This window comes from Geotrypetes seraphini, chromosome 3 (assembly GCF_902459505.1).
Source record: "Geotrypetes seraphini chromosome 3, aGeoSer1.1, whole genome shotgun sequence".
Classification (NCBI taxonomy): domain Eukaryota; kingdom Metazoa; phylum Chordata; class Amphibia; order Gymnophiona; family Dermophiidae; genus Geotrypetes; species Geotrypetes seraphini.
Window position 1 is genome coordinate 328513685 of NC_047086.1, and position 12101 is coordinate 328525785.

The window sequence follows — 12101 nt, forward strand, 5'->3', positions numbered from 1 at the left end:
TCTATTTGGGGCAGGGTCGTTCGCCATTGTTCCTATTCGTTAAGGTCATTTGAACTATTGTGTACCACAGGAATTTAAGATAAGTCTGAAGGAGAAATAAAATCCTCCTAAATTCAGGTTTGGTGCATTGTTCTCTGTCTGCTGGCGGCATAACTTTAATCAGAAGTTACAAAGGAGAAAGGAGGGACCTGTGAAACTAAAACAATAGTATCCCATTAGTCAAATCCCCCCCCCTCCCCCTCTGGTGGCTAATAGAAGAAACCTGAAGAATGCAGCATTCATTTTATATAAGATACTTTTTTTTGTTTGTAATGCAGGTTATTTATAGAAAAAGGATTTTCATCTGTCATTGCAGAATTGAAATCTAGTGAAAAGTCTCAACATATAGAGGACTTTCAGTATCTGACTGCCATCTACTGAAGAGCACATTTATAGGTTCATAAATAAAATATACAGAAGCCAAAAATTAAACAGTTCCAGACATTTTACTGTCCCGATAACATCAACGCTTTTCAATTACAACAATATATCCCGCTTTTTATACAATATGAATATGACATACTTTGGTCCTCAGTAAAAACTACAAGTTTCACACAGAAATATTAGATTCGGCAACTTTCACAAAAAAATTACACTCCCTGCAACAATGACAAAAAAATAAAAAAAAAGTCACTCATAGCTTACAGGTTTTTGACATCTAGTGGAGGCTGCGGGGGAGGACTCCAGAAGCTTTTTCTTGAAAACCAAGTTAAGTAAGGGGTGGGACTGGGCAGCAGACTTCAATTTTTAGACGTATGTACACAGATTGCCAAAAGTCCATCCCCTTGCGGCAGTTTAAGAGGAGTTCATGATAGGTCTGGAATACACACCTTGATAATAAGAGGTGTCGCTGGAAATGGGCGACGAGTCCAGGGCCGATTTGTTCGTTACGGCACTCATGCTTAAACTTCCTGCCATAGGGGACCCGTAGCCGGAATAGTGCATCACCTGTTCGTACGCTTTCAGGTCCATTTTGTGATGGTGGTGGTGGTGGTGGTGGTGGTGATGGTGCTGTTGCTCCGACGACATCAAGTTGTTGATGGAGAACGGGTGGTTGAAAGAGTAGTGGTGGTCAGGTTTCAGGTGGCCTTGGGCATCGTGGGTCAGCACCGAGTGATGCTGAGAGAGCAGGTGCTGGGCTTGGGAGGCGGGCGAGGCGGCATGCTCGGGGCTCAGTGCTTGGCTTGCTTTCAGGTCCGTCAAGGCCCTTTTCTGCTCTTGGCACGGGGAGCCGGAATGGGGGGAGTCACGGCCCCCGGGGCTGTCTGAGCTGCTGCTGGTGGCAGCCGAACCCACGCTGGAGGCTCCCTCCGAGAGCTTCTTGCCGCTCTCCTTCAGGGAGAGCTGCTTCTCGCACTTGAAGCGCTTTTGCCGGCGAAGGTAGCAGCCATTCTCAAACATGTTCCCCGAGTCTGGGTGCAGGGTCCAGAAGGAGCCCTTGCCGGGTTTGTCCGGAGACCTCGGCACTTTGAGGAAACAGTCGTTGAAGGATAAGGAGTGGCGGATGGAGTTTTGCCACCGCTGCTGATTCTGGCGGTAGAAAGGGAAGAGGTCCATGATCCACTGGTAGATCTCACTAAGGGTTAACATTTTGTTGGGTGACTGTTGTATGGCCATGGTTATCAGAGAGATGTAAGAATAAGGTGGCTTGGCATGGGTATAGCTTCTGCGATATGTCTTTGGATCCCTTGATCGGTTGATGTTGGACTGTCCGTACATTGGGCTCATAGAGTTGATATTGGTGTAGGGTGCCAGTGCATTCATAGACGTGGCCTGGGCACTCATGGGACTCATGTTGGGGCTCAGGTGGCTAGTCATGCCTGCCACCCCGGTACCCATACCAGTCATAGCTCCAGCACCAGGTGACATGCCAGTCAGAGAGGGACTCATACCAGTGTTGACATAAGACATGTTCATGGAACTTGCTGTCATGTTGGCAGTGGTGCTCATAGCGGACATGCTCATGTATGTGTTCATGCTATTCATTCCCAGTCCTGGGTTCATGTTGCTTACGGTGGAATAGCCCTGGGAAAAAGTTCAATGAAATGATTAGATTCCAGTGTTCAGACAACTACTGAAAATATTAAATATATCGTCCCAGATAACATCAACTGCAGATCGCCATTTCTAAGTGAGATCTGATATCTTTTTATCGACCAAGGTTTTTTTTGACAGTTAAAAAGAGTTCAACTTTTGGCGGAGTGAGTTATAACTCCGCCTCCTCAAGTGTCCGTCTTGGAAAGAGATTGCCCATTTACCTGCTCACCAAAGTCGACTGCAGATAAATATTTACTTATTTGTAATTCTGCGTCACAGTTATATATATACATGTCTGGGTTTGGTTTTGGTGGGGGGTTTTTTTCTTCAAAAACACGTTTAAAAAAATCCTCTGCCAAATACTCAGTGACCCGCAAACTACAATAATACAGCGACCTGGAATCCAGGAAAACCCAGTGAATAAACTAAGCAGCCAAGGAAACAGCCCCGAAACACAATATACAAGGCTCTCGCATGTAACCTTTACACAATCTGGATACCAAAAAGTCGATTAATAAATAATTTCCTTCTCGGTCCCAACGGGAGAGAGCTTAATCTTCGAAACCAAATTGACCCTTCTTAAAGTAAGATTAGGTGTGAGATTTACAGCAATAAACTTTCTCCCCCCCCCCCTTTGCCCCCCCATGCCAAACACAACTTTGTTGGGATAGTGTGTGGCTCAGTCATGGAAGAGGATTTCAGGCGCCACAAGTCAATATTTGATCACAAAGTTAATATTATCTCAGGGCTAACAGTGTGGTATAAAAAGAGAGCCATTTTAGGCAGGAGGGAGAGATACAAAAAATATATATATACAGTATATTAAAAAGGTAAGTTTCTTCCTACCTCGGGATCTCCGTAGTAGCTGTTCCAGTCTGAATGCTCGTGTCCTTCCATTTTCACTGCTCCAAGCATACTGGACGCCGAGTGCATGGCAGTTTAAAATTTAACAGCAACAAGAACGACGCAGCGGCAAGAGCAACCCAAAAAAAAAAAAAAAAAAAAGAGAGAGAGAGAAACCTCCCTCCTCCCTCTCTCTCTAGGAGGAGGAAGGCGAGCGCTGGCAATGGCTCTTTCTGCTCCCGCTCGCTTCTATTGTTGCAGGGCGTTGCAGGCTGCTTTGGGGGGCAGCCGCGCGTGGGGGGCTGGAGTTGGGAAGACTCAGGAGCTGGCAAAGGAGACCTCGGGACGATGATAACGAGTGCTGCGGTGACGTTGGTGACGGGTGATATAGCGCCGAGCGCCAGGGGAGAGCCTCCAATCCCCCAAGTCCTCGCCAGCCGATTTGAATAATCAGCTCACACCTAGGCGTGAGACTACTGGCCTTGGGGCGCCCCCCCCCCCCCCATTGTACACCTGCCCCGGGCTCAAAGGAACCCCATTTCAATAGATTCATTAAGATTTCATCTGGTTGGGAGGGCTGGAAAAAAAAAAGGGGGGGAAGGAAAAGGGGTTTGTTGCCTATTTTCATTTTATCTAAGGCTGTGCATTAGTCGTTCAAAAAGGACGAAAGGGCCTATTAGACGTGTTGTTGTCTAAACGTGTCATTTTTAAACATTTTGGTGCAAATTTCAACAGGGAATTCATCCTGGAATTATTTATTCAGTATCTTTTTTTCTATCGTTTTACTTCCTTTATTGTTCCAAGTCTTAATTTCTTGAATCCAAGTCAATTTGGGGGGGGGGGGGAATAAATTATGCATCTTCGAATTGATTCAGATTTTCTTCAATAAGACAAAAACAATGTGTAACAAATAAAAGAATCCTCCTATTTCTTACAATTTATGGTATAATAGTCGGAATGCCTCTGACCAAGAGCAAGCGGTTTATGAAAATAACTTGATTTGACTAATGTGGTAGTGGTTTAGAATTACCGGTTTGTTATATATTTTTCGATTTATTTTTTTTTACTACCAGAAATCTGTTCCAAGGCTAAATCGGTAACCAATGAACCTCAGGTCTTTCCTAATAAAAGTAAACAGAAGTCAGAGAAAGCCAACAGACGAAAAAGGACAGAATTACCCGTAAAAAAACCAAAAAAAACCACAAGCCCTGTCATTTCGTTATCACTGTCTCCACGTAAAGCAAAACCCATCAAATTCCTCTTGATAATCCAAAGACCCCAAGGTCAGGCAAGCAGCAGGTAACATATATATATTCCAATCCAAAAGAGGGAGTTTAAGTCGTGCATTCTCTCTGTCTCTGGTTTACAGCAGGTTTAGAAGAATCTCAGTTATTAACACAAATTAGATAGACAAAAATAATAAACAGAAGTGTTGCAAAAGACTAGAGACTGTTTCTATCCAAGAGAATACATCCAACAGCTAGACCCGCTGTGGCTGAGACCACATTTCTGCCTGGTTTCTCCAAAGGAATAGTCTTGCCAATGCTGCTACAACCTATTTATTCGGGAGGACACACGTTTACTGTTTGACATATTAAACAAAGTAAAGTTTATTTAACGTGTTTGATCATCGCAGATTTAACAGGATCTTCTTAGTGATGGCAAGTAACTGGGCCCCAGGAAAACAGCTCTTGTCTGAAGTGGAATTAAAACTATTTTTTTGTTTGTTTGTTTTGTTTTTGTTGGGATTTTTTTTTTTTTATAGGGGTTTGAATACTTATTAGGAACACAATGTAGATGGAAAATTAACTAGCTATCTTTTGTCTGATTAAATGGCTCCATCAAGGCTCAGGGTGCAAATTTACTAAAAAGCCTTTATAAATAAGGGTGACAGAATAAAGTATTTAGCCCAGGTACAGAAGTTTTATTTGGGAAATACACTTTTTAAAGTCGAAAAAATGGAACTCATTCAGCAATATCAGTTGATCAGATCCATACAACCTCTCCCCAAATAAGATTGATTTAAAAAAAAAATCAGTTTCCTGTGACAAAATCCAGTCAAAATGATTTCCTAATAAAGTATCATCTATTTTCTCCCTGTGGTAATTGGCTTTTCTCCATGGACAAGCAGGATGAGTCAGCCACACCTGATGATGTCATCCAATGAACCTAAATTGGATTTAGGCGCATTGGATGACATCACCAGGTGTGGCTGACATCCTGCTGTCCATGGAGCGCTCCTGTTACAGGTAAGTAATTTCACTTAATGGTGTGATACCACCTTGTGTAATCTGAAATCCCCTACTGTTTTGTTCAGAAGGTTGGGAAAAAGAAATTGCAATCTTGGTTGGACGGGTTCCCTTAATTCAAGGCGTCCAAGGCATCCATGTCAAAGTAAAAATGAAAATGGTCAACATACTAAGTGGTCTTTATTCTTCTCTCTCAGCTATGTAGATCAATATTTTTTGACATTCTTTAGGTGCAGGTAGGAAGAGTGTGGCGCAGTGGTTAAAGCTACAGCCTCAGCACCCTGAGGTTGTGGGTTCAAACCCACGCTGCTCCTTGTGACCCTGGGCAAGTCACTTAATCCCCCCATTGCCCCAGGTACGTTAGATAGATTGTAAGCTCGCTGGGACAGAGAGGGAAAACTGCTTGAGTACCTGAATAAATGCATGTAAACCGTTCTGAGCTCCTCTGGGAGAACGGTATTGAATAAATTAAAAAATAATAATAATAAGATACCATTAATGAAAGAGTGGAAAAGTTAACTGATTTTAAGGACCAGATTAACTGCCCCCTTCCCCCCCCCCCTCCTTTTAGGACAGACCCTGGTGACTGCAATATTAAGAAACTGACACCAAAGGATGGTGGTTTTGCAAGAGTCTTATCTCACCTCTCATATAATTTGATCTAATTATTATCTAGGGGCAGAGCTCCCCCTGTTGTTTGATCACTGAGTTCAATATTTAGTCCAATGAATAACTATTACTGCTACTATGTAAGTGCTACCATACGCACGCAATGCTGTGCAACAAACATGCAAGAGACGGTTCCTGCACGAAAGAGCTTACAATCTAATTAATAGGATATAGAACAAAGTCTTACACATGTTGTTTGGCTGAGGAAATACTATATAAGGGACTAGAGGTAGGGGAGTAAAGAGGGAATGGCAATGCATTACAGTGGTGCCTCACACAACGAACTTAATTGGTTCCAGGAGCAAGTTTGTTATGCGAAAAGTTCGTTATGTGAAACGCGTTTTCCCATAACAATACATGTTAAAAAAAATAATTCGTTCTGTAGCATAAAATATGCTAAGATGACATAAAAAAAGATAAATTTTTTGTTATTATTTTTATTTAGATACATCTAAAAACATAATTGTTTTTTAAAACACACATTTTTTAAATTTAAAGACAGACTAAGTAGAGTCTAATTTTACAGTGAGAGAGTGCAGAGTCTCAGCGGCAAAAACTGGGACTTAACTGTTCATTTTTTTTTTTTTTCTAGCATCGGGGAAGCGGCGAGAGTAGCTCCGCCCCCCCAACGCATCAGCAGTAGGCGCCGGGCCCCTGCGAGCCGACGGTCCGCCACTGCACAGGGAGCCAGGCGGAGAGAGGGCAGTTAAGCGCAGTGCCTGCGCGGAACGATGCAGCTCGGGCAACTTCGTTGTGTGAAACGAAGTTCGTTGTAGGAAGCAAGACATGAAGTTCGTTGTGCGCAGCGTTCGCTGTGCGAGGCGTTCGTTATGCGAGGCACCACTGTATATGGGATGCTTTACGGTTGGCAGGGAATGATGTTCACTTCCGAATGGTGCTGGGTTTTTTTCCTAGCATCCAATGGAAAATATGAAAGGAAGTGTATGATACTACCTTATTTAGAACATCTATGAGAGCAAAAAGTCAAATTTCAGCAAAACATAACAAACTTTTGCTTACAACTTTCACTTAATCCTCCATAGCCCCAGGTATGTTAGACAGATTGTCAGCCCATCGGGACAGATAGGGAAAATGCTTGAGTACCTGATTGTAAAAACCGCTTAGATAACCTTGATAGGCGGTATATAAAAACCTAATTAACTTGAAACTTATAATGACGGGGGTTGCCAAGCAGCTTATCTTAAAGAATTGGAAAAATTGGGACAGATTAAATTATTCATTCTGGTGGGAATCCCTATGTTATGTCTTTAAAATGGAAAGGTACATAGCCATTCAGAAGGGATATTATAAAAAAATTGTGGATTTTTGGGAACCATTAACTAAATATTGTAAGGATTGATTATTTTTAAATTAATAAGGAAAATGTACACATCCTGGGGAGGGGGGATATGCTCTGGGATTGATTAGAAAGTATGGTTGGATTGTTTGTATATATTTTTAAAATTTTGTAGTCCAATTGGATGGGGGAAATAAGCCTTCTTATTGTCTTTGAAAGTGTATTGTGCTATAATATTAATCTTCTATGTAATTATATCATCTTATGTGCACAATTGTAGTTTTAAAAATGAATAAAGAAGTTAAAAAAAAAAAAATAAAGTGCACAAAATCGTTGGGTAAAGTAATTAGTTATCACAGTCTTTATTTCACCTGCATTTGGACATTGTAAAGCCAAGCAATACTCAACACGGTGCTAGGGCTAAAGTTTACAATCCTATCATAGAATAAATAAATCAGAGTCCATGTCATGCACTGGCCTGGGTAAGATGCCCCAGACTCAGCATAACTCCTGGAGAGTGTTAAACTACTCTTTGCAAGCTGTTGACTCATGCAATATAGTTTATGTGGGTCAACAACACTTTTAACATCTACGGATTAGCTTGCAAGAATTACAAAAAGTTATATTAATGAGGTAATAAAATGGAAAACTATGCAAAACAATAACTATTAATACCTGGAAAATATTAAAATTCAGAAAAATGAACACAGACAGATCTTAGCAACACTTCTAGCAGATATATAAGGGGTGCTGAAAAGTTCACTGCTTCCTAAATTCTGAGCATTATTTTGCCACTGTAGCTGAAAAGAGTGTTATTTCATTAAGTACCAATTTGCAGAAATGAAATTCTATGTTTTGACATTGTTTCAAATCATTGATTGAACCATATCCACACCATTCTCTTCTTGGCTGGGCTGGGAACTTTTCATCACCCCTCATAGTTGTTGGTTTGTTTGGGTTTTTATCATACCATCCATCTTAATGCACTAACATTGCCACTGGTAAATGAACACAACATTTATTTGCATGTCATTAACATCACAGTATATCTCTTGTACACCCCTTAGGTCAGTGTTTCTCAACACGTGTTATGCGTTACAAATAGTATTATTGTTATGGGGGTGGGGGTGGGGCAGGGGTGGAACTTGGGTGGGTCTGGAGTGGAGTTTGGGCAGGACTGGGGCGGAGCTTGAGCAGGGGTACTCGGTTGGTATTTGTTAGGCTTAGGGGGTACTTGGCATGAAGAAGTTGAAAACCACTGCCTTAGGTGAATCTCTTCATAAAGGTGGTTAATAAATCCCAGTAAATAAATAAATACAACATGAGTAAATTAATACAAGGTAACAGCCAATGTTAATGCACTTAGGCATGGACTTATAAAAGAAAACCTGCGAGAGCATATGAGCATGGTCACTAATAACATGGGGGTGACCACACTGGATGCTCAGACCAGCACTCCACCTCCCAAGGCCTTGATTGGTTGAGCAAGGGAGGGGGATTACCTTAGGTGCACCACCCATGAAATCAGTTCGACATCATGAGGAGCTAATGGCGGCCTCAGCAACTGGAGGCAGAGCAGATAGCAACAGCGGGTTCTTTAAAAATCCTGTGTTTCCTAAGACCTGCCCTCTTTCTACCGTAAGCCAGCCATATGTTTCCCTCCCCCCCCCAACCTGCTTAAGTGCCACAATCTGTTTTGATGGTTCTTGTTATGCTAAGTATTAGACAGTCTCTTGTTAGTATTAGAGCTGCTAACAACCTTTGCTGTTAATTATCAATGCAATTTGTCACATTTGCGGATGACCCAAATCCAAATAAACTTGCGCCTGGCAACAGCACCCAGGCAAATGATTAAGGCCACCAGAAATTAAGGCGGAGGCTGGTATAGGGCAGTGGTCCTGTTTATCGCGCCTAGCTGCTGCACAACAGGTGCAGGAAGGCAAAGATGTTCATTTTCATTTTTTGTGTTTTATATACTTCCTATTGGCTACAGCCATCTGAATGCATCACAATTGGTTCACAATTTTTGTTCCTGGCAGTAAGAATAATTTCCTAATTGCTCATGCTTAAAAAGTATAGAAAATGTCTGTTATTTCTTATGTGGCCAGGAAAGTCAAATTTAGCAATTTACCTATTTAAAATGTAAAAATGCCAAATTTTCATCTTTTCATTCTTATAAAGTCATGAAAGCAACATATGAATCACAATTAACATGTATTTATACTGAAGTTGTACAAAGATGACCACAGACAATGTAGAAGAGAGTAGTTTTTCGAGATATGTCTCCTTTGTGACTCTGTACAATGCTGTGTATATCTAGTAGTGCTCAAGAAATAGTTATCATTAGTAGTACTATGTCACTGACACAAATCAGCCCCCAGATGTAGTCTCCCATTATGTTCTTATTATATCGTCCTTGGTAGCGGTGTCTGACGTCCAGTATATCCTGGCAAAAGTGCTCATCTTACTCTTCTGAATATGCTCCCATGTTCTCCTTGAATATCTCAAGATGAGCATCAAGGACACGGACTTTGAGAAACACCCTCCAGCCCATTTTACTGTAATTCTTCACCAAATTCTCAACCAACTCCACATATTTTTGACCTTGTGATTTCCCAGGAAGCCCTGAACCACTGCAACAAAGCTGTTCAAAGCCACTTTCTTCTTCCTAGTTAGCTTCTTGAGAAATTCCTTGCACTTCAGGATCTTCTATATCTGTGGTCTGATAAAGACACCAGCTTTGACCTTTGCCTCAGACAGATTAGGGAAGATGTCTTGAAAGTACTTGAAGGCTGCCGACTCCTTATCTAGAGCGCTGACAAATTGTTTCATTACGTCCAATTTCATGTGCAGTGGTGATATCAGCACCTTCCAGGGGTCCACCAGTGGCTCCCATTTGACATTGTTTCTCTCCACAGAGAACTCAGTCTGTGGTGGCCAGTCCCACCTTTGGTAGTGTGCTTTTTTATCCCTGCTGTCCCAAAGGCAGAGATAGCAGGGAAACGTGGTAAAACCACCTTGAAGACCCATTAGGAAAGTCACCATTTTGAAGTCTCCGATGACCTCCCAGTCATATTCATCATACTTCAAGGCACCTAGTAAGGTCATGATGCTGTTGTAATCATCTTTGTGGTGCATTGAGTGAGCTAGTGGAAGAGATGGGTACTTGTTCCCATTACGTAGCAGCACAGCTTTGATGCACCTGGATGAGCTGTCAATGAAGAGACGCCACTCTTTCAGGTTACAGGCGATTCCAATTGCATCAAACAGACTGATCACATTGTGGCAGAAGCAGAACCTATCTTGATGGGTGAAGAAGGTAGAAAAAGCTTGGTGATACTTTCTCTGATCTGTGACTTGCAAACTTTCGTCCAACAAGTTCCACTGCATGAGCCTAGATGTCAAAAGCTCAGCATTGGACTTGGTGAGACCAAGCTCCCTGATCAAGTCATTGAGGTTTTTTTTTGTTTGGATGACATGGGTTTCTCTCATCAGCTGCACTACTGATACTGCAAACTGGATCTACAACATCTCCCTCACTCTCTGACTTGCTGCTCTGAGGACAGCTGTTTTCTCTCTCTGGGGTAATGGGTATGGGAAGCTCTGGGCAATGTAAAACCGGGGTGATAAATAAAGGACTGTCCAGACATGTGATTGTAGATGAATGTTTGCCAGTTTGTTGTTTGGAAGGGTCTACCATGCAAAAATAGCAGTTTGAGTGGTCAATGGGTTCCTGCCAAATTCTTGGGATAGCAAACTTCATGGCTCTATTTTCCCCTCTGTACCATCCTGTAAACAACAAAATGAAATTGTGGTAATGAAAACAATACATTTATTTCACCTATGACTAATGTGTATGAGATTCTCGCAAAATATTTCATATATATTTTCAAATGACATTGAAAATTTTAAAATTTACTATTACAACTATTACTATTAATCATTTCTATAGCACTACTAGGCACATGCAGAGTTGTGCATATTATGTGCAGGTACTATCTCTGTTCCTAATGGGCTCACAATCTAGTTTTTTGTACCTGGAACAATGGAGTGCCAAGTTACCTACCCAGGGTCACAAGGGGTTACAGTGGGTGCTTTATGAGTTAAAAACCAACCTTGAAAGGTGGGCTTTTAGTCTGGGCTTGAATACTACAGGAACGGGGCTAAACGTACTGACTCAGGCAGGCTATTCCAGGCGTATGGTGCTGCAAGAGAGACGGGACATAGTCTAGAGCAGTGGTTCCCAACCCTGTCCTGGAGGACCACCAGGCCAATCGGGTTTTCAGGCTAGCCCTAATGAATATGCATGAGAGAGATTTGCATATAATGGAAGTGATAGGCATGCAAATCTGTTCCATGCATATTCATTAGGGCTAGCCTGAAAACCCGATTGGCCTGGTGGTCCTCCAGGACAGGGTTGGGAGCCACTGGTCTAGAGTTAGTAGTGGAGGAGAAGGGCACCGATAAGAGAGCCTTGCCTGATGAACGGACTTCCTGGGGAGGAGTATAGGGAGAGATAACAGAGGAGAGATATTGAGGAGCTACAGAGTGAATGCACTTGTAGGTCAATAAGAGGAGTTTGAACTATATGCGGAGATGGATAGGGAGCCAATGAAACAACTTGAGGAGGGAAGTGATGTGAACATTGCAACTCTGATAGAATACAAGTCATGCAATATAAGGCGAGAGTGGTGGTTAATTGGGAGACCAGTGAGAAGCAGGTTGCAGTAGTCTAGGCAAGAGGTGATAAGGGTGTAGATAAGGATTTTGGTAGAATGCTCAGAGAGGAAGAGTGAGATTTTGATGATATTATAAAGAAACGGCAGGTTTTAGCAGTCTGGTGGATTTGTGCAGAGGAGAGAGAGGCAACAAAGATGACCCTGAGGTTGCGAGCTGATGAGACAGAGAGGATGACAGTGCTATCCACTGAGATAGCATGAGGAAAGAAGAGGTAGGCTTGAGCAGGA

At 42.2% G+C, this 12101-nt stretch overlaps 1 protein-coding gene across 9 annotated transcripts in view; it reads right to left on the bottom strand.

The window, feature by feature from the left end:
- The window catches only part of FOXA2 (forkhead box A2), a 95589-nt gene extending 92532 nt beyond the window's left edge, over positions 1-3057 (bottom strand). For 8 of the 9 annotated variants that reach the window (XR_004538880.1, XR_004538878.1, XR_004538877.1 and 5 more), the window contains exons 1-2: positions 2923-3057; positions 685-2064 (exon numbers count right to left, since the gene is read on the bottom strand). Coding sequence is in view for 1 of the 9 variants with exons in the window: in XM_033939020.1 (XP_033794911.1) it covers positions 835-2064; positions 2923-3009 (1317 nt within the window). In the remaining 8 variants the exon portion in view is untranslated. Of the gene's footprint in view, positions 1-466; positions 2065-2922 lie in introns of those variants that run through there. The other variant, XM_033939020.1, reaches the window with a different exon arrangement.
- Positions 3058-12101: the final 9044 nt, after the last annotated feature.